A 23,436-nucleotide genomic window follows, 5' to 3' on the forward strand; every position below is an offset into this window, starting at 1 on the left:
GCAGTTATTTTTTATTAAAGCGGAGTCCAGACGGGACGATCAAATCGACCGATTTGATCGGAGAAGTAATAACTTAATAAGTAATTGCCATCGATCTCCAATTCAATCACCAATTTTAGGGTCCTCCACACTCATGCGCGAATCACGGCGCGAAGCCGCGAACGCGAGTGTGGAGTCTAATTCGGTAATCAGCGAAATCTACTAGTTGGTCAAACTAAATTGTCAGTAAATAAAAACAAAAAAAACTATACTCATCCTTTTCTTTTGAGTGCTAGTACTAGTGTAAGACAAAGATAGTATGATTCTCTCTGTCTGAGACGGTCCTTTGACAAACTATAGCGTCCGTACCTCCATTTTATCTGTAAAGCGCTCCAGACTAAGCGGCGCGAATCCGCGAACGCGAGTGTGGGGTCGATTTCGCTGATTAGCGAACTAGGCTCCACACTTGCGTTCGCGGCTTCGCTCCGTGATTCGCGCATGACTGTGGAGGGCCGTAGTCTTTAGCGGGCTTATATATAACCTTTAGCGCAAACGTGCGAAAATCGCAATTTATTTGTCGAAATGTCTATAGAACCCTCATAGAACCGTACTACGGGTAACTGTTAATAGAGTATAGATTCTGAAATGTCATGTTGATTTGACGTTTGTTATTGTGTCATGTATGACTGTCTTTTTCCCCATACTTGTTGTAGCCACCGGGTTAGTTTTTAGAAATTAAATCTGTTTTTTTCTTATATATCACATAATGAATTTACCAAATATTAGTGTTTCTTAGATAATATCTATCTAACTGCCAATCTTCCATAATATTTTATGTTATTATTTATTCTAGGTAAAGTAGTGGTCATCCAAAATGGGTAAGGGAAATAATATGATCCCGAATGGGCACTTCCACAAAGATTGGCAAAGATTTGTGAAGACTTGGTTCAACCAACCCGCTAGGAGACACCGAAGAAAGCAAAACAGAATTAAGAAAGCTAAGGCCGTTGCACCAAGACCCGCGGCGGGGCCTCTGCGTCCTGTTGTGCGTTGCCCCACCGTTCGCTACCACACTAAGGTCCGCGCTGGCCGCGGCTTCACCCTCCGGGAGATCAGGGTAAGTTCTTTATCTGCATTTATTTTTAAACAAAGTTGTAGAATAATTATAAACAGCAATAAAAAAATAAAGTTAACATACTTGACATGTCGATTTTAGGTTATTATTTTTGTTTCAAATCTAGCTCTAGTTGTATACTGTAAGTAATACTGTTTATTAAAAAAAAAAGTAAACATTAAAAACTGCTAAATGTTAGGTTGTATTCTATTGTTTCGATTTTTTTGTTTGGTACATTGAAGTAGTGAAGCGGCAAAATTACTTATCCTCCTAAGGCCCAGCCATACAAGAAAATCAGCCAAAATTTGAACCAGGGAGGTTTTTGTGTGGGAATCAGATTTTATTTTTCATTATCAACTGAAACAGTCTGAAATAGTAAATCAAAAAATATTTCTGAAATAATTTGATTTGTTCCCTTGTTTGATTATTCATTGTTTGAAAATTTTACTAAACAAAAATGCAACTGTTTGATTTGAGAATGATTTAAATTTCATCAAACAGAATAAATACTACATAGGAAATGTACATAGGACCTTGAGCCTTAGGAGATTATTGCAGTATGGATATTTTATCATATTTTAAGTAAAAGTAACAGCATACTAATAATTTAGTGGTAAGGTTAATCAATGTGTTATACACTTAAAAGCTAAGTTTTAGCAGCTGTTAAAACTAAGCTTAGCTAGCTGCTGTGTGTTAGTGTAGCTGGTGTAGTATAGAAGCTTCTGTTAGGGTTACGGCAGAGTAGCGCAAAGGAGTCCGGCGTTAAGGTTGCACATAAATAATGATTTACGTAATTAAATATAATTTTTATAATAAGCCAGAAAATTTATTTCACATGTCAATCAGTGAAAAATAGTAAGTAACAAAAAGAACACGTCAATGTCATAGTAGGTAAGTAAAGCGGCCAGCAAGAAACCTTGCTTTTGATATAAACCTCAATACACCTCCTCAAAAGCAAAGTTTATTGTCTAACATATGCCAAATACGAAAGGCATATTAATTTATTATTATTAGTAAGATAATATAAAACGTAATACGTAAAAAAAAAATTAAATGCGAATTCTAACCAAATGTACATTATTCGTTAAAAGGGTTTGAGAAAGGGTTTTATGCTGGGCAGTGGTTTCGTCAACACATCTGCCAGCATTGATTCCGTGGATACATGTCCCAGAACTATGCTTTTGTTATCTCTTAAAGTCCCCCGTATGAAATGGTACTTTATATCTATATGTTTGCTTCTACCATGAAACACGGGATCTTGGGCAAGAAACATAGCAGATTGACTATCGGTATTTATAGAGATATCAGCATACCTTGGTAAACCTAGCTCAGTTAGTAAACTTTGGAGATATAGACCTTCTTTTAGAGCCTCCGCAAGACTAACATATTCAGCTTCACAGCTTGAAGTCGCTACTGTCCTCTGCTTTTTAGAAGACCAAGAAATGCTAGCCCCTCCTAGAATGAAAGAGTACCCGGAATAAGATTTCCTATCTATTGGGCAACTTCCCCAATCTGCATCACAGTATGCCTGAATTGACTTACCGGTCTTACTGTAAACAAGACCATAGTTTGCCGTTCCCTTAAGGTATCTTAAAACTCTTTTAGCAGCCTTCCAGTGACTCGAATCGGGATTATTTACGAACTGAGCGAGCTTAATCACAGTATTCGTAATATCGGGCCTAGTCGCTACCGATAAATACATAAGTGACCCTATAAGTTCGCGGTACGGCCATTTTTCTTTAACTTCACCCTCAATTGCCTTGCTGGGCATACTAATAGATAACTCGCTGGGAGTTCTGCAAATATTGCAATTAGATAAATTGAATTTTTCCAACACAGTCTTAACGTAGCCTTCTTGCGATAACACAATGCCATCGTTATCTCTCCTTATGTCAATTCCCAAAAAGTATTTAACCTGTCCATAGTCTTTGAGATCGAACTCATTTTTCAACTCATTCTTAAATTGTATAATGCGGTCTTCATGTTCTGATGCGATCAGTACGTCGTCAACAAAAACTAGTACAAATAAATGTTCGCCTTCGTGTTTTCTCATATAAAGAGATGGTTCGTTGAGGCTTTGTAGTAATCCCATGTCTTTTAACTTCTTGTCAAATCGTTTATTCCATTGCCGGCCTGCCTGCTTTAATCCGTATAAAGATTTCTGTAATAGACATGTGTCGCCACCTGCTTCCAAATTTTGAAGCATTTCTTTCGCGATCTTCACTACCATAGGATCTTCATTATTATCATACACCAGTTTAAGCAAACACTCTTTTAACAATCGAGGAATACGCATATAAATTTCCTCTTCGAGGTAACCGTTCAAATAAGCAGTGTTTATATCCAATTGATGAACCTCTAAGTCCATCTCTGCAGCAAGGGCCATCATAACTCGTACTGTTTCTAGTCTGGCAACGGGTGCAAATGTTTTATCGTAATCCACTCCAAACCGTTGACTAAATCCTTGAGCCACTAGTCTCGCTTTCTTCTTGCTAGTTTTATCTACATTAACTTTAGTGGTCAATACATATTTACAGCCAACGACATTTGTATTTGGTGGCCTTTTACGATAGTCCAGGTTCCTTTTTGCACGAGACTTCTTATTTCAGAGAGTATAGCGCCCTCCCATTCTAATCGTTCTTCACTACGTAGGGCATTATCTAAAGATATTCCCGTTGCTACACCTGCAAACTCAATACAGTCGCTGTATTCTTCAGTTGCGTCCTCTTCGTTTTCTATGCAGTCTCTGTATTCTTCAGCTACGTCCTCTTCATCTATCATGCATTCCCTGTATTCTTCATTTGTGTTCTCTTCCTCAAATTCCCTATTACATTCTTCTACTTCAATATAATTGTAGACTTTTCTTGGTCGTCCTGGTTGTCCGGTGTGCAATAGTTTTGGCCTACCAGGTCCTCTTTTCAATACAGCTTTGCGAACTTCATTCGATATTCCTGCTTTTCGGCTGAATTCCTGTTCTCTCTCAACTGTTTCTGCCACAGGTGGCAAACCCTCATCTGACCCTATAATATCTTGTTCATCAGTTTCAAGTTCTCGTTCTCTTCCCACATTATTTGTCGTAATTGGCATGTTCACATGTTCTGTGTCTTTAGAGAGGGCAATTTCGACTTTTCCGTATTTTTCATCTATATTGTTTGTATCTTGAACCTTTACAGCATCTGTAGGAAGAAGAGCTTCAATTTCAAGAATGTCTTTTTCATCTCTTAACAACATGGTCTCAATGAGCACATTTTCATTGAATTTGATGTCTCTTGAAATTATAAATTTTCTTTCTTGTGGCACCCATACTCTGAAGCCTTTATTGGTCTTTGGATAGCCTGTGAATACTCCAGGTATCCCGCGGGCATCAAATTTGTCTTTATTTGGGCTTTTATTCAGAAAATGAACCTTCTCCCCAAACTTCCGTAGATAGTGGATCTTTACTGGTTTCTGGGTCCATCTCTCATATGGTATGTCACCTATTTCTTCGCGAATATCACCGGATTCATTAATTTTATGCAACAATAGTCGTTTTAATAACATTGCTTTCCTAGCGGGCCCACGAGAGGCGTAAATAGACTCTAGTCGCAACCATACCTCCCTCGATGAAATGCAGTCCCTGACGTGGCGTAGTTCTGATGAACTAATGCATAATATTAGGTTAGATTTTGCTTTGGCGTCTTCTGTTAACCACTTTTCTGAAGCGGCAGCTTCCTCTTGAGTTTCGGCTGGTTTAGTTACCTTACCGTTCGTGTATTTCCACAAGTCATTTTTTATGAGAACGGCTTCTGCTTGCAGCTTCCAACTGTCGTAGTTCTCCTTGGATAAAGCATCAATACGTACATGTGCGCTCATTTTATTTCGTAATAAATTTTACAATCGTCGTCACTTAATCACTTTTTGCAACCGGTTTCTGTGCCCATAACCATTGTTAGGGTTACGGCAGAGTAGCGCAAAGGAGTCCGGCGTTAAGGTTGCACATAAATAATGATTTACGTAATTAAATATAATTTTTATAATAAGCCAGAAAATTTATTTCACATGTCAATCAGTGAAAAATAGTAAGTAACAAAAAGAACACGTCAATGTCATAGTAGGTAAGTAAAGCGGCCAGCAAGAAACCTTGCTTTTGATATAAACCTCAATAGCTTCTATAGTCTGTTTTTTTATTATGTAGACTAAAACGACAACCACAAATGTCAAACATAGGAATAATGTGACCAGTTTAAAAAAAACCGGCCAAGTGCGAGTCGGACTCGCCCACCGAGAGTTCCGTACTTTTTAGTATTTGTTGTTATAGCGGCAACAGAAACACATCATGTGTGAAAATTGTCTGTCTAAATGTCTAGCTATTATGGTTCATGAGATACAGTCTGGTGACAGACAGACAGACAGCGGAGTCTTAGTTATAGGGTCCCGTTTTTACCCTTTGGGTTTGTGAATAACCGACAAATATTATATTAATTTTAGATTCCAAATCCATACTATAATATTATAAATGCGAAAGTGTGTCTGTCTGTTACCTCTTCACGCTTAAACCGCTGAACCGATTTAGTTGAAATTTGGTAAGAGATAGTTTGAGGGAAGGACATAGGGTAGTTTTTATCCCAGAAGTCCTCCTTTAAGGGGGTGAAAAGGGGGGGGGGGGGGGGGTGATTGGAAGTTTGTATGGGGAATTGATAAAAAGCAGATTGGATAAGCTACCCAAATTACTAATTAGATAAAGTTCAGTGCGTTTTCTCTTGTCTTCATCAACAAATATAAGTACCTCCCAATAGTTTATTTTCGGCAAGTACTGGTTGTAGCACATTACTATTTATAAGACGTAAGAAACTAGCAACACATGAAATGTCATTTTAGTTTGTCTACGGAATAAAAAACAGACTTTAGTTGAAGCCTAATTGGAAATATCTCTAGGGAAAAGTATTTTACCTGCAGTTCTGATTTATTAAATAGATTATTTAGCTATTTTAATGTTAATATTCTAGTTTGATGTGGGTCAATTTCCTCGCGCACAAAACGGCCATTGTAGACATGCCTGTTAAAGTATTATTTTCCCTCTGATTTCATTGATTGATTGAATTAGTCAATAATTAGTGATCATAAATTTGATTAACTACTTTATTTTTCTATGGCATATTTTTTTCTTCTGTATCTTACAAGATCTAACTTAATTACAGTATTTTATTTCAGGCATCTGGTCTGAACCCTGCTTTCGCCAGAACCATTGGTATTGCTGTTGATCCTCGCAGACGCAACAAGTCTGTAGAGTCCCTCCAGATCAATGTGCAGCGACTGAAGGAGTACCGCGCCAGACTCATCCTGTTCCCTAAGGGCAAGAAGGTATGCTATCTCTAAGCTGCAATTTATTTGCATTTCCTTAACCCTTCAAGTGGCGCTAGCGAAAACGCGAAAAGTAGTCGTGGCGCCGCGGATTTTCGCAAAAGCAGTCACGTGGCGGGGCCCTGATGGGTCGTCAGTGCAGATTAAGATATTTTTTTTAAATTATCGATTTAAGCTTTTCTATGTTTGAAAGCATATATTAAATCACATATCAGCGTTAAATAGCATAGCATAGGATCAGCGTTAAATAGGCTATTTGAATATAGCCTATTTAACATAGAATTTATTTTACAAAACCATGTCTTAATCATGTTTAAATCAAAACTTAACTCGGACTAGGCGGTCGCTCCCGAATCAATGGTCCTCACCAACAACAAATTTTATACCAAGTGTTTTTGTGTTTTTTACGGTATGCTATCCTTGTCTAACTCGTTACCTATGTTTGGGCGCTAGAAGAGCGTGACTATACTTAAAAGCGTTCAATTTCAAATCTAAATACGGCAGGTGTTGCCACTTTGACCACTCATTGGTTGCCGACAGACGAAAGAGAAGTTTCGCCACTCAGGCCACTCGCCACAGGACCCACAGGTCGCTAGGGACGTTCGCGTTCGTTTTTCACCTTACTACTTAACAATGTGTGCTATAAAATAAATGAAAACGATAACTTACATTTAATAATGGCGCTTTGAGAGTACAAGTACGGCAAGTACCTACGTACAGACATATAACCGACCTTAGTAAATTGACAATTGGAGCGGAAGGAAAACCTTTACATTTCGTGTATTTACATAATTCGATCGGGTTAGAGTTGTGCCGTTCCCGGGAACGTTCCCCATTTTGTATGGGGAAATTTCCTGAGTGGGAATCGCTAGATCGGGTTATTCAAGTGGGCCGGCGGCTCGTCGTGTCACTTCGGCCGGGGCCGGCCTCTTGCGAGCTTCGGCTCCGCCTTCCCCTCGCGCCGCACGAGAGTCCGCCCTAATAGCGACTTACACAATGACGCGTGTACAGACGTGCCGTACACACATAGAAACGCAATTGATTTTTAGGGTTCCGTACCCAAAGGGTAAAAACCGGCCAAGTGCGAGTCGGACTCGCGCACCGAGGGTTCCGTACATTACACAATGTAAACAATGTATTTTTTATGTGAAACGTAAGTGAAAGGTAAATTGCGGTTTACGATTTATGACGTATTAAAAAAAAACTATTTCTGACTTCAGATCTCGTTCAAACCAATTTTCGGTGGATTTTTGCATGGATTGCACATCATATATTTTTTTAGTTTTATCATTCTCTTATTTTAGAAGTTACAGGGGGGGGGGGGGGGGGCATTTTTTTGAGTTTCAGTTCTAAGTATGGGGAACCCCCAAATTTTTTTGTTTTTTTTTCTAATTTTGTGTGAAAATCTTAATGCGGTTCACAGAATACATCTACTTACCAAGTTTCAACAGTATAGCTCTTATAGTTTCGGAAAAAAGTGGCTGTGACATACGGACGGACAGACAGACATGACGAATCTATAAAACGGGACCCTATTACTAAGACTCCGCTGTCCGTCCGTCTGTCTGTCTGTCACCAGGCTGTATCTCATGAACCGAACCGTGATAGCTACAGTTGAAATTTTCACAGATGATTGCCGCTATAACAACAAATACTAAAAACAGAATATAATTAATATTTAAGTGGGACTATTCACGAGAAACGACGCCAACTCTACGACTTATATGATTTAAAAGCAACTGATAAAAGGCCGGAATTTCTGGAGTACGTTAAGAATTTTTCTAAATCTTTTAAGATGATGTGTGTCGCCGCTAAAGCCGCTTACTTGTTCAAAAAGATCCTGAATTCTAGTGATAAAGTTAAAACTGTATGGCAAGTAATCAGCAATGAAACTGGAAAACATAAAATGAAGGACCCGCACTACAACCTACGAATTGCTGACACTTTAGTATGTTCCGACCGTGAAGTGGCAGATCATTTTGAGCGGTTTTTCTCGAATATACCGGTAGAAACGACAAAAGTCTCTTCATTCATCGCCAGACGTCGCTGAAGAAATTTTGAAGACAAATGTGGCGGAATGTACAGAAATCTTCCAATTTTCGTATGTCACTCCGAACATTGTTCTTAAGACTTTTAGGTCACTAAATTTAAAAAAAAACAGAAGATCTTTGGGGCCTGTCAGTCAAAGTATTACATTCCATTATTGAATCGATTACACCATACTTGGCTGAGATTTTCAACAGATGCATTGATGCTGGAATTTTTCCAGATATTATGAAACATAGCAAAATTATCCCGCTGTTTAAATCAGGAACGAGAACAGATCCCACGAACTTTAAGCTAATTTCAATACTACCGGCATTAAGCAAAGTGTATCGAGAAACTTATTCTGAATCAACTATTGTCTTATTTCAGCAGAAATAAACTGCTTGACGGCAATCAATTTGGTTTTACCACAGGTCGATCTACAACTGACGCCGGTGCGGTACTTCTAAAACACATCTTTGACGCCTGGGAAAAAGCTCAAGATGCTGTTGGAATTTTCTGTGATCTGTCAAAGGCATTTGATTGTGTTGATCACGAAAATTTGAAGATAAAATTAAGCCGCTATGGGATAAAACCTAGTGCCCTTGACCTAGTGTCATCGTACCTTTCGGATAGAACTCAGCGAGTAGTTATCAATGGAACTCAATTGGCAGGGTCTCCGGTAGCCCTCGGTGTGCCTCAAGGTTCAATTCTTAGTCCCTTCCTGTTTTTGGTATACATTAATGACTTACCAAAAGTTGTACAAGATAGACATGATATAGTATTATTTGCAGATGACACTTCCCTTATATTTAAAGTGGACAGAAAGGAAAACAGCTTCGAGAGCATTAATGACGCGCTATCCACCATAGTAAACTGGTTTAAGGCAAACAATTTGCTTTTGAACGCCAAGAAAACCAAATGCATCAAGTTTACGCTACCTAACGTCAAGCAGGTAAATAACACCAGTCTATAAGCAAGGACACACAGATATGATGCCAAAAATTACAGGCCAATTGCTCTTGTTTCAATTTTTTCGAAGGTCTTTGAAAATGTAATATCTAAAGCCCTTTACTCATACTTTGAAAAATATAATTTACTGGTTAAAGAACAAAAAGGATTCCGAAAGCAAAAAACAATTAACATGGCCATTTTTGATTTAGTAAAGCCTGTAATCGAATCTATAGACAAGCGAAAACGTATTTGTGCAATTTATATGGATATGACGAAGGCGTTTGACCAATGACCACGTTGACCATAAATTACTAGCAAAAAATTGGTCTCTTACGGTGTACGTGGCAATGTTCTTGATCTGCTCAAATCATACCTTAGTGACCGAGAACAGGTAACTGAAATTGTCCACATATGTCCAAAAACTAAAAAGGAAAGATCTTTCGTGTCCAATAGACGCAAAATAGTCTACGGAGTCCCTCAAGGGAGTGTTCTAGGGCCCCTTTTATTTCTAATCTATATTAATGATCTCCCTAAACATGTAAAATATCCAATGGTCTTATTCGCTGATGATAGCACTGTAATTGTTGAATGTGATAATGATAATAATTATGAATCTGAAATTAATATGACATTATGCAATATTATTGAATGGCTTGCTTATAATAATTTATTAATCAATATCAACAAAACAAAAATTATGCACTTTTATCAACGGAAAATTCCTCTTCCAATTAAATGTGAATACCTAGGAACTGAGATAGAAACTGTGAACTCAACTAAATTCTTAGGTATTAAAATAGACAGTCAATTAACCTGGAAGCCGCATACCGAAGAAGTTTGTAGAAAACTAAATATATTCTCATATGCACTATCTAGACTTGCAAAGATAGTCAGTAGGGATGCGGTTATGGCTGCGTATCATGGTTATGTTATGTCTTCTTTGAGGTATGGAATTATCTTTTGGGGCAACTCTACTAACAGAGAATTAGTCTTTAAAGCCCAAAAAAGATGCATAAGAGCAATATGTGGCTTAAAAACACTCGATAGCTGCGCCCCACATTTCAAAAGACTAAAAGTGCTTACTCTACCTTCGCACTTTATTTATGAAATTGCTGTCTTTGTTAAAACAAATCCCACACTTTTTAAAAAAGCAACGCATTTACGAAATAAAAGAGTAAAAATCGATTTACACACAGAACCAGCTAATACTGCCCTTAAACTAAAGAGTGTGATTTGTTTGGGAAGCAAAATTTATAATAAACTACCCGACACAATTAGAAATAATACAATTGAATTCAAACGAGCATTGATGACATTCTTAACAGATAAATGCTACTATTGTGTCTCGGATTATTTGAATATTTAATTTCTATTTTATTTTAGTTTCATTATTTGACTTTGCGACATTTGTATTCTTAGTTTTACTATATAAATTCTAATTGTTTGACATCCGGGTATTTAATATTATAAAACTAGTCTTCTTAATAGTAACTGTTGTCATTAATTCTTTGATACTGATTTCTGTTCAGTTTATTTTTACACAATTTTTTAATTTAGACTTAAGACTTAACTGTTTTTTGCATGCCTGATGGTCAAATATAGAGACACCACTTATTGTAAGATTACCATCACTGTATGTACTACCTATATTTGCAAATAAAACATTTTGAATTTGAACAGCAAGATTAAAATAAAAGGTGATACGCTGGAATTTGAAGATCGAACTGTTTTCCTGGGAGTCACTTTAGACTCAAAACTGCAATGGCATGCACATATATCCACTCTAGCCGGCAAACTTAGTTCAGCAGCCTATGCAGTGAGGAGAATCAGACAGCTAATAAACGTAGAGACGGCCAGGCTGGTATACTTTAGTTACTTCCATAGTGTTATGTCGTATGGAATTCTATTTTGTGGGGAAAAGCGGCAGACATTCAGACAATATTTGTGCTGCAAAAACGAGCTGTTCGTTCCATCTATGGACTGGGCGCTCGAGTATCCTTAAGAGAGAGATTCAAAGAGTTTAACATTCTTACCGTTGCATCTCAATACATACTTGAGAATATTATGTATGTTCGGAAAAACATCCACGAATTTAAGCCTAACAGTGATATCCATAACTATAACACTAGAAACAAACATAAACTTGCTGTGCCCGCCTACCGCCTCCGTAAGGTTAGTACGTCTGTACTATTAGTTATTCTGTGGTCTTTCGTCGGGAACTGTACACGTTTTTATAACAAACTGCCCGCAGACATAGTAAATTTGCCTCATAACAAATTTAAGTCACATGTTAAGCGCTGTTTGTCAAGTAAAGCGTACTCTGTAAAAGATTTTTCAACACTTGCTCAAAACGACGTTTTTATTCAACCGATTTTTGGCTCATAATCCTAAATATTAAACACGCGTGCTCTTTCAGTGTATTATTCCACTCGTGCTTTTTCATTATATTATCCGACTGAGTTAAGAAGGTAACTGATTGCTAATAATATGCATGGAAAGGGAGCCTTCTTTAATTGGTCGGACTGGCGGGCACCGGCGCGCCCGACCGCCTGCGCGGTGCGCGGCCCGGCCGGCCTGCCCGCCGCGCCGCCCGCGGCCGGGGCGAGGGGCGGCCGGCAGTATGACAGATGCAACACACAATACTAACTGTTTTAACTATTAAAATTTGATTAATATCATAGAGTAACTTATACTAGAGCGGTACTGTCGTAGTAAATTTTGTAACCCCAGTAAATTCACTGCCATCTGTCGACACACTTTAAAACTAAAAATGAAGATTTATAAAAATACGATAGAATGTATTTAAATATAGATAAATGATTTATTTTATTTGCATTAATTATTTTTATGATTTTGACCTATGTTCTTTCACTGATATACGTTAAAATTGTTAAATAACAAACGAAACCGTCAACGCCATCTATACGACTGTAGACCAAAACTAGTAGCGCCCTCTGAACGAGAATCAAATTTTCTTGATTTTCGAGGCACGTTTTTTCCTTAGACTGTATCCATCTATTACGGAGTTATATCTATCTTTGTTAATATGAATTTCTTTTTTTTCTCGCAAGTGTGTTGAAAAACGTCGTAAGAAACGCGTGTGCATTGGTCATTACACATATCGGCTTTCTTATTGCGCGCTCGCTTACAGCTCGCGCGCACAATATCGCCTCGTGTGTAATCACCAACTTAGCACACTTGTATCATAATGTACTATTATAGACGATAAGGATCCCTTTAAGACAGTAGCTTGATCTTGATAGTATGATACAAATGTAAGCAATATTTGTTTTTGTTTTAGTCTTTTTTATCTGTGATATAACCATACTAGTGTCCAGTAGAACTGACTCAAGAGACCATCATGCTCTCGCTTGATTATTGTTTTAGTTAATTTTAGTTTTGGACACTTAGAGACCTTATACACCTCTAAGATTTTATTTTGTTTTAAATTTATTTTATATGTAATAATACCTATATTTATAATGATTCTGACAGGTAGAGACCTTTACATCTCTTATGTCAATTTAAATTTGTAATTTAGTTATTTATAGGTAGGCATACTTCTTACGAATTATGTTGTGATTATGTGGCGCTATGCCGTCTTTAATGTAACATACGAGCACAAATGTTGTATCTCACTGAATTAATTTACTTTATATATATTAATACAGCCCGGCAACTTGAACATGTCATGCTCACTTAAAAGTTATTGCTTACGGTGGCGTCGTTGATCGGGTCGCCACTTTCCCGAATGAAGGTTGAGGGAGACGATGGCTGAGATACGCGTCATACTCGTGAACGGGTGCTGTTTTTGGAGACCGGTCTGTCTAAGTTTACACGGGCTTCATTTTACGTGAGGCACTTCATTCGGTTCTTGTCTGTTTGTCTGATTTAATATCTTGTCTTTTTATTTTATATAACAATTCAAGTCTTGGAGACCCATTACATCTCTGGATAATTTGATGATCTTTTTTATTATTATATACCTACATTTTATCTCTTGACACCTAGAGACTTTTACATCTCTAAACAATTTTAGTACTTCTGTTGTTTGTATATTTTTTATTAGTTTTTTTTTGTGTAATTTGACATTTATATTTATGTAATTGTTTTTTGTAATTTTGGGTTAATTTTATTGTTTGTAACAATTGACATCTAAGAGTGCCCCTGTGGCCTATTTGCTGAATAAATGTTTGATGTTGATGTTTGACTTCCATACAACGTGATTTTTTTTGGGGTTTTTTTGTAATGGTACGGAACCCTTCGTGCGCGAGTCCAACTCGCACTTGGCCGGTTTTTTATGTATGGCGTGTCCGCCGTGTGACTACCAGGCCATGGAGACTATATAAAGGAGCCAAATCTCTATATATGAAAAGTGTCCATCAAAAAACAGTAATAAGGCGGCGCCACCATACACCGAAATACTACCAAAAACAACCTACGTTATTTGGTCGGGTTATTTGTTGCCTTATATGGTTCATGTTATACTCATGTCCCAGAGCCTAACTAGCGCCACCGGAGAGCGGTCACTTTTGCAACAATTCAACAATCCTTTCTATACCATCCATATACCAGGCTACCATCAACTAAACCGTGACGTCACAAACGGCTCGCATCCGTTTGTGACGTCATTTTCGCGCGAGGTTTAAGGTAGCTAAGTATAAAAGAATGAAATTATTTATGTTAAAACTTATGACTATAGATGAAATATTGTGTTTTTCGGAACCAATACAAGTGTACCGACAATATTAAAAGGGATTACAAAATTTGTCATCAGGCCAATTGCACAAGTTCTGTTGCTACCGTACCTAATAACTACATAGTATAAAACATAGTCGCTTTCTGCTGTCTGTCCGTCTGTTCCTATGTATGCTTAGATCTTTGAAACTATATAACGGATTTTGATGCGGTTTTTTTTAATAGATAGAGTGATTCAAGAGGAAGGTTTATATATGTATAATTTGTAAAGGTTTGTGTAAATTTGTTGAACTACCTGTGCGAAGCCGGGGCGGGTCGCTAGTTAAAATATATAATAGAATATAAGTACCATGAGGGTATGACCATTTTCAGGAACTGACTAGTGAAAATGAAAGAAAATATATGCGTTGGTAACATCACACATCAAACTGCTTAAACATCTGATATTCTGATTTCAATTTTCAATTTCAATTTATTTATTTTGCTAATATACACAGATACAATATTGGTCATGTCAGTGTGGTACAAATTCATGAGTGCATATTACGCCACAATAGGCATGCAAAATATTAATCTTACACTAAAATTATAATTAGCCTATCTTCTTAGCTAACTAATAGGTATACATTTAAACTTATTACAAATCACAAATTAATATATTATATATTATACATTAATAATCGACACATTGTGAAACATATAAATAATAAAAAGTTCAAAATTACAATTAACATAAATGAAACAGCCATGACGATAAATTATTATATTCATTCGTATATTTTTTCGAAAAATTCCGTTAAGGAATAGAAAGGTCTACTGATTAAAAATGATTTTAAATTCTGTTTAAATTTATCTAAATTACTGCATTCTGTGATGTCGTTATTTAAAGCATTGTATATTTTTATTCCATTATATTCTGGGCTTCTCTTAAAGTGTACGTAATTATTATGATTAAGACTCCAGTTTTGTATGAATGAGTTGTCCTTGTTTGGTGGTATGAAAAACGAATGCAAGTCTTCTCATGAGTAATCCTGTGTGTGATGTTATTTGAACCAGGTCCTGAAGGGTGAAGCCAACGAGGAGGAGCGCAAGCTGGCGACTCAACTGCGCGGCCCTCTGATGCCAGTACAGCAGCCAGCTCCCAAGTCCGTCGCGCGCGCCATCACCGAGGAGGAGAAGAACTTCAAGGCTTACCAATACCTCCGCGGCGTAAGTACCAGCCACACCACCCTATGACAAACGGCCTTGCGCAAAGTATGCTTCAAGGAGTCCAAGGACCCCTTGCGTCGCCTTTGCAAAGGGGCCTTGAAAATCAGGCCTAATAAGTAATGTTTTTGTAGTGTATTGAAATGAAATATGAAGGTACTTCTACAAGGACTTTATGACACATTAGGCTAACATGCATCTTTGTATTGTATGCTTTATGCATGCTTATATTTTATGAAATGCTGCTCACACAACAAACTAATGTCCTGACTGCCAAAGTATAGTGGATGACTTTGCTTTGATAGCCCCCGGAATTAGAAATACCAGCGAAACTGAGCGTCACCTCCTCGGCTGCCCTATTTTAGACCAATCCTTCAACGAATATGTCAATGACAAAATTCAAAATTTCAGATCTCTTTCGGAACGTCTTTTAAAAATCAATATGCATACCGCCTATTCCATCATTCAACACTGCCTTTTTGTACCCAAATTCACCTACCCAAGTTCTCCGCTACAGCCACCTGGAAGCATCCCAGTCTACTCCTAAAACTAGATTTGCTGAGGACACTGTGGCACCAGTCCTCAACATACGTTTCGAAGAAAGGTCCTGGTCCCAGGCTACTCTACCTGCTCTTGTTGATACGTCAACTGATACGGCAGATCGAGCTCGTCTTCTTGTCACTTCAGAGTGGGAGTCGGGTTTGTGGTTGCAAGCTCTACCCTCACCATCCATAGGCTCCCTAATAGACAATTCCACATTTGGACTGGCGACCTGTTTGCGTTTGCCCATTGTTGGCGCTGTGGTGCCATGGTGGTCAGCCATGGACATCATGGACTTTCTTGCGGCAGAAGCTCCGGCCGCATACCTCGACACGCCAGCATCAACGATGTCATCCGAAGGGCCTTTGTCAGTGTCAAAGTTCCGGCCTTTCTCAAGCCCGTCGGTTTGGCAAGGGACGATGGCAAGAGGCCCGACGGTATGACTGGAGCTTCGGAGGTTGGGACGGCCTCTAGTTTAGGATGTCACGTGCGTTCACACCCTCGCGCCGTCCCACCTTCCGGGCACCAGCGTCGTGCCACGTCCGCAGCCGAAGACATCAAACGCCGCAAATACGCCACCGTCTGCAGTAGTTACATTTTTGAGGCGTTTGGGGTCGAAACGCTGGGGCCGTGGGAACCAAGCGCGCGCGCACAGACGTAGATATGACCGATTTAGGCGGCCAAAATGATTTTAGGGTATAATTCGGTACAAAATGGGATAAAAAATGTAAAAACGTTGTTTTATACTAAAATCAATTGTATTCTGTCAATTAAAAACAAAAAAAAATATATAAAAAAAATATAAAGAAAATTATGAAAAAAAACATTTTAAATTTATTTAATACAAAATTAAAATACACACAAATCTACACTACACTACAATAAAAATAACTAAATATCACTTCACTTTCACTTTATACATCACTCACTTCACTTTCAATGCTTCTTTCATGTTCTGGTATATATGGTTCGGCAGGCAACAAAAGCTCGATTGTCTCAGGAAGAAAGGCTTTGTTGCAAGGCGATTGCTTTTTTGGTCTCATACTGCTGATGAGTGGATCGGATGTTAGTAAAAGTCTAGTAAAAACGTCAAAATTACATTGTTCTCTTGAAAATTTCCTTGCAAAATTTTGGCGGTATGCCCTAAAATGTTTATTTCGGGCTTCTGCTGCTTCTTCCGACAACTGGCCAATGGGTAATAGAGCGTTTTCTATTACGCGTCCCCATGGATCAAAATTTTATGCATGGTTGGAGTCATAGGATGCCATTCCCCATACAAATTCTTATATAATGTTGCTGTATCATAAGCGTATTCGTCGAATTTAGCAATATTTATTCTATGACCACTAGATATTACCTCTAAAATAACTTTTAGCCTAAAAATCAAGTCGTAGCTGACTTTTGTGATATCAGCCGCCAATTCCGGATTATCAAAAAATCTCCTACTGGTGTTGCCAAAGTTAGCCTTCGGCATATCAATCAGCAATCCTGTCTCAGTTTTGAATCTCTCTTGGATATCCTTTTTTCTCTCTTCTTCCATAAGTTTTTCTTCTTGTGTTTTTCTCTGTCTGTATTTCTTTGTAGGTAATCTGTACGCTAAATGCAGGATGCTTTCCATAAAACGGATTCTAGCATGTAAGACTGAAAATCCAAAGCTTCCGGACTCTCCTCATTTTTCTTGTTGAGATCATTAAAATCCTTCGTTTGATTAGCACCACATATATAACACTTGCTCGTGGATTTTGTATCTGGTGCAGCATTACAGACCTTTCCGTCAACCATGGTTATTTTAAAAATATACCCAAACAAAAATTCATTTTCATGCAAGGTCACTTTAGAATCATTTAGGTGCGCAGCAGAATTCTGCACATAATCAATTTCTTCTTTTGTAACATCTGTTGATTCTTTTACGTAACGAAATCTGATTGGACGACAAAATCGTGTCGAAGACGGTGTCGGATTATTCCAAACCACTTTTTTGCCTTCTTCTTCGCAAACGATCTGTAAAGGCACAAAAGAACTCATAAATATATTTCCATCAGAATCACTCTCATTATCAAATTGTTGCTTGAATTTCGATTGTTGAGACCCATCACAACCCCATTTACAAATTAACTTTAATGACTTTCTCTCGTGGTCATTAAGCGTTATCAGCACTTCTTCCAAAAACATTGATAAGCGAGTGGCGGTCAAATCCATCAGGGATTGTAGATTAGTTTCTGCGCAGGTAGCTGTTACCCGTAGGGATTCTTTTGGCGTGTAGCATTCTTGTTTTGCTTTCAGCAAAAGATCATAACAGGGGAAGTGTTTTTTGTTTGTTGACCTTATTATTTCGTATTGATGCCTGCTGAGGTCAGCATCTACATACATTTGTAGAGCTTCTTGTGGTGTCAGTGGAGCGATTATTTCATTAACGCTGGATGATCTTTTGTATTTACTAGCACATTCTGGAGTATTAGTAAATTATCCTTAAGCACTTTTGAGGCATCTCTTTTGCCACTAGTTTGAAGAACCGATTGTGCTGCATGAACAATAATTTCATCAGGTAGGGCGTAGGGCAGCTCGAATTTTTTCGGTTTTCCTTCTCTTGCTTCGCTCACTTAATTCCCCAAAGGATTTACACGGTCGTCCTGACGTGTTAGAGGATGCCACTGGAATCTCAAAAGTTCCTTCCAACCATAAAGTAACTTATACTAGAGCGGTACTGTTATAGTAAATTTTGTAACCCCAGTAAATTCACTGCACACAAAAATAAATCTTTATAAAAATACGATAACATGTATTTAAATATGGATAAATGATTTTTTTATTTGCATTAATTATTTTTATATGATTTTGACCCATGTTCTTTCACTGGTATGCGTTAAAATTATAAATAACAAACGAAACAGTCAACGTCCTCTATACGAGTGTAGGCCAAAACTAGTGGCGCCATCTGATCGAGAATCAAATTTTCGTGATTTTCGAGGCACGTTTTTTTCCTTAGACTATCCATCTATTACGGAGTTATATCAATCTTTGCTTCCAACCAAGACTCATTCAATTTTAAAAACTTATCTATTGTTTTGTTTGCTTTCAACCACCTTTGTTTTATTTGTGATTTCACATAAGAAAATTCATGTTTTATATATTTTTTGAGCTCTTCCGATGTTCCGTAGGTAAGCACAAGATAATTTTCATAATAATCGCACTTTTCACTTAAACTTGGCAAATTTTGCTCTTGTATTTGCTCAAAAATATATTTTCGAGACTTTTCTCCCCGAAGCACTGGGTTCACCTGTAAAAAGATAAAACTAAATTAACAATTTTTTTTTTTACATTTGCGAAAATATTTTTTTTTCCATAGGTTATCTTTGAAAGCCTCTAAGACCACATAGGGGCGGCTAGTGGCGGCTAATTTCTGAGACACCATAAAGACGACTAAGTAATCTGTTCAGGCATATACAATACAAGACAGGGACGCACCCTGAAGTATAACAAAAATACCATTGAAAATCAAAATCTATGAAAAAACAACATTTTGTGAAGGGTCATATTTAACGAGCTCAAAATATATGATAAATGTCAAAAATGTAGTATAAAATTATTGAGATATATAAATTCTTACCTGAATAACTGGAATCCATCAAAAAAACTTTATGAAAACGTCAGAAAAAACAATTATAAACACTTGGGAAAACTTGCAATATTTTGGAGCGTCGAGAACAGAAACTTGCGCGCTGAGCGATAGAGTTCGACTGCCTGTTATGCGGTTCAGGTTTGATGATAAGTAGTGGGGAGGGTCATATAATATGCCTGGGTCTATAGACTACCTCCGTGGTATTTTTTTATCAATATGTTGATTTTTGCAAAATCGACTTTTGGCCGCCTAAATCGGTCATATCTACGTCGGCTTCACAAGGACCTAGCGACGCGCCTTATAGACGCCACAGGTGACCAGAGGGCTGACCAGTATTTTGCTCAAAGGATAAGCATTGCAATCCAACGTGGCAATGCGGCCAGCCTTCTGGGCACACTGCCCATCGGCAATGACTTGGGGGACGTTTTTTATTTATAAAGCCTTTACTTTAAGTTTATTTATAGTTTAGTGTTGTGCTCTTAAAGTAATTAAAAAATAAAAGTACCTATTATAAAAACTAATATGTATTAACATACATTCGTTATTTGTGCAACAAGAGAGGAAAGTTGATTTTTCATGCGAGTGTTTATTTTGAGTCCCGAGAAAGCGAAAAATTCTATAATTGAATCACGAGCGAAGCGAGTGATTCTAAGGTAGAATCTTGAGCGTAGCGAGGGACTCAAAAATACGAGATGTAAAATAACTTTGCTCTCGTGTTGCACACATAATTTTTCACCTCAGTAGTGAGAACATATTAGTTTAAAATGTATATCGAATTACACAGAATAAACAGTAATATAATACTATACCATACCATACCATACCAAACCAAACCAAACCATACCATACCATACCATACAAAACCATACCATACCATACCATAAAAAAATGTAATAAAAGTATGAAGTGGCAGTTCATGGCCTTCACTAAATTAAAAAGCTACTTTGTGTTGAGCGCGGAAAGTCGCACTTTCCTCACTCCAGGGAGTGACGAAAGTAGGCTTATTCGAGCTGCTGAGGTAAAAAAACAAATTACATACCTAAGCATTCAAAAAAAAAACTTTAAAACTACATATTACGACTACACTAAACAAATTAAAACTAAACTAACTTACAATTTTGTCAAAATGACCAACATTTGGGGAATTTTCTATGAAAAGGGACCTTATTGTCGATGGCGCATATTTATTTCGGAGCATCATTTATAATGGCGTAGGCGCCATCGACAATAAGGTCCCTTTTTTATAGAAAATACTACATTTTATTTATAATAGGAAATCGGACTGGCAGGTAGAATATTAATAGTTATTTGTTATATAAGGGTGCAAAGTTGTATTTTACCCGCGAGTGTGGAATTGAAACATGAGCGTAGCGAGTGTTTCAACACACGAGAAGTAAAATACATTTGCACCCGTGTGTAACACAAAACTTTTCCCCTCACTAGCGAGGAAAGTGCAACATCCACAGGCGAACAGATCATCTTCATCACTGGAATCACTAATTTTTTTACGATATTATAACAGAAAACACTAGAAATTCTGATTTTTACGTGAGTCGGTGAGAAGAACAGTAAAAATTTTGTTGACAATGTTGACATTTCTGTTCTGACGTATGAAATGTCAACGATGCGTTTTGAAATTGCATCGACTCAACTTGTGCGTTCAGAATTATATTTAACATCATTATAAAAAATCTAACGTTTCTTATGGAATTTTAAGGTTTATGACTTAAAATCATTAAATAAAGCTAAATTTGGTATTTTTTATTAGATTCTCAAACCATTTATTTAATGATAATTAATATCGAACGAACCATTATCATGAGCGTTCTACGTTTTGTTATCTGTCAAGCTACTTAAACACGCTCCATCCAAGGTCAAATTACTTTCCCCACTAGTGGATAAAACGCGTTTTTCCCCGCTTGTATTGAAGGATAAACGACAACTTTCCGAGCTAGTGAGGGGAAAAAATAGTTTCTTTTTAGTCTGTGCTGAAAGAGAAGAGTCGTGAAATGTATGGGATCCAATACATTCTACGACTCTTCTCTTTCCGCACTCTCTATATGAAACTCAGTAAAAAAAATTGTATGAATTATATGTAAACGTTCATGTCGAAAGTACTATTTTATTAACCAAGTAAATCTAAACCTTGGAGAAATGACAAAAGTCCTGTTATAAAAATATAAAAACCAATTCCATTCAGTCTATTACTTTGAGAAATGATAACAATAACATGTTCCAATTTTTGTTTTATTGGAAAACTGTTATAATGGTATTTATATTTCAGGCTCGCTCCATCGCCGCCCTGGTGGGTATCCGCGCCAAGAGGCTGAAGGACGCCGCTGAAAACCCTGATGACGTGACTAAGGCGCCGACTGCTGTTAAAGACCCTAAGGCAAAGAAGTGATTTAATACATAAAATCGAAATAGATACTTTGTTTCCTTTCTATAGTGTTGTTCCCAAATTTCCCAATCATTCCTTGGTCCATTTTTACTTGGCTTCATAGCCAATTATACCATTCGGTACCGTATCTTGTTTAAATACCTGAATTGCACGAGGCATACTGATCCAAAGGCCGTAGTATTCACAGACGGAAAGATAATAATACGGCAGATGCCGTATCTTACGGTATCTGCCGATATCTTTTTATATATTTTGGTTATCTGCAAATGCCTTGCAATATATCGCTCGGTACATTTCGCGGCACACAATGTAGGCGCTTGTAATATATGTATGTATTTACTGCCCGCGCAAGTGCCTAAATTTTGCCGGGTGCCTTTTATTTATGGACGAGCGAAATATTGTTAACTATAATCTGGTATTTCGTAAAACTGAAAACAGTTCGGTCTCGGCCTTCGGATCACGACCCTTGCAAGTAAGTCATCGGACTCATGCGGTCCGCAATTTTTGCAAACGGAACTTCACTGAGATCCCGGTCTATTTTCTTTACCTATAGATCACAGGAAAACTTATTAGAAATGTGCAGTCAAGCATGAGTCGAACTTAATAACTTAGTTTTTGATCCGACCCCTACGGATTTTTTAGACATTTCACTCAGGTTTCACATAAAAAATACATTGTTAAAAATTGTGTAATGTACGGAACCCGAGTCCGACTCACACTTGATAAATATGAAATAACGTTCATTTGGACTTGATATACTAGGTAAAATAAAAAAAATAAATGTTAATGATATTATTTTCAAACATGCTTTCTTGGGGTTCGATATCAAGATATTAGGTACGTATCATTTGTGGTATATTGTACAAAAAAAAATCAGTTAGGTATATCGTAGCTGGAGGATACAACCTTGATATTTTGTGTCAATAACTAAACAAATTATACCAACTGATGAAAAGGCGCAGTTAAAGGGTTAAAGAGGTATTTCCCGTTGGATATATGGATATTACGTATCATTTTATGATTAATATGTACCGTATCTGCAGTATAGTTCCATAAGTCTCGTGAAATAGGTATTGAAGTAGAACTGTCACTTTGTAAAATTGAAAAATTAAAAAAAAAAAATGTTGATATTATTTTCAAAATTGCTTTCTTGGGGTTAGACATGAGGATATCACGTATCATTTTTGGTATATTGTACAAAAAAAAATCAGCCATATCGTGTCTGGAGGAGCCCAAACTTGGTATGTTTCGAAAATTCTTTTTGTTTTTATTTAAAAAAATGCCCGAAATGTAATGATGTGATATATTTTTAGAATCGCCTCAAAAAGCCCTTTCGTATGATACCACATACTTTTTTTGTTTTGGAAAAAAAAAATTGTTTCCATACAAAAAAAATAATGTTTCAAACTATCCCCATACCAAGTTTCATCTAAATCGGTTGAGCGGTTATTGATTCCCCATACAAATTTCCACCCCCCTTTTCACGACCTTGAGGGGTGAGTTCTGGGATAAAAAGTATCCTATGTCCTTCCCCGGGACTCAAACTATCTGAATACCAAA

The 23,436-nt window shown here is 37.3% G+C and overlaps 2 protein-coding genes across 2 annotated transcripts in view; both read left to right on the forward strand.

Annotated features, from left to right (window-relative positions):
* The window catches only part of LOC134755915 (nuclear speckle splicing regulatory protein 1), a 283,664-nt gene that overhangs the window by 157,771 nt on the left and 102,457 nt on the right, over positions 1–23,436 (forward strand). The gene's annotated exons all lie outside the window — the stretch shown is intronic.
* Positions 805–21,899, forward strand: LOC134755919 (large ribosomal subunit protein eL13). The gene is made up of 4 exons (XM_063692605.1): positions 805–1,096; positions 6,284–6,433; positions 15,167–15,319; positions 21,760–21,899. The coding sequence occupies exons 1-4, from the start codon at positions 854–856 to the stop codon at positions 21,877–21,879; spliced, it is 666 nt and encodes a 221-aa protein (XP_063548675.1). The 5' UTR covers positions 805–853; the 3' UTR covers positions 21,880–21,899.

The sequence above is a fragment of the Cydia strobilella genome, chromosome 3 (genome assembly GCF_947568885.1).
Source record: "Cydia strobilella chromosome 3, ilCydStro3.1, whole genome shotgun sequence".
Taxonomy (NCBI): Eukaryota; Metazoa; Arthropoda; class Insecta; order Lepidoptera; family Tortricidae; genus Cydia; species Cydia strobilella.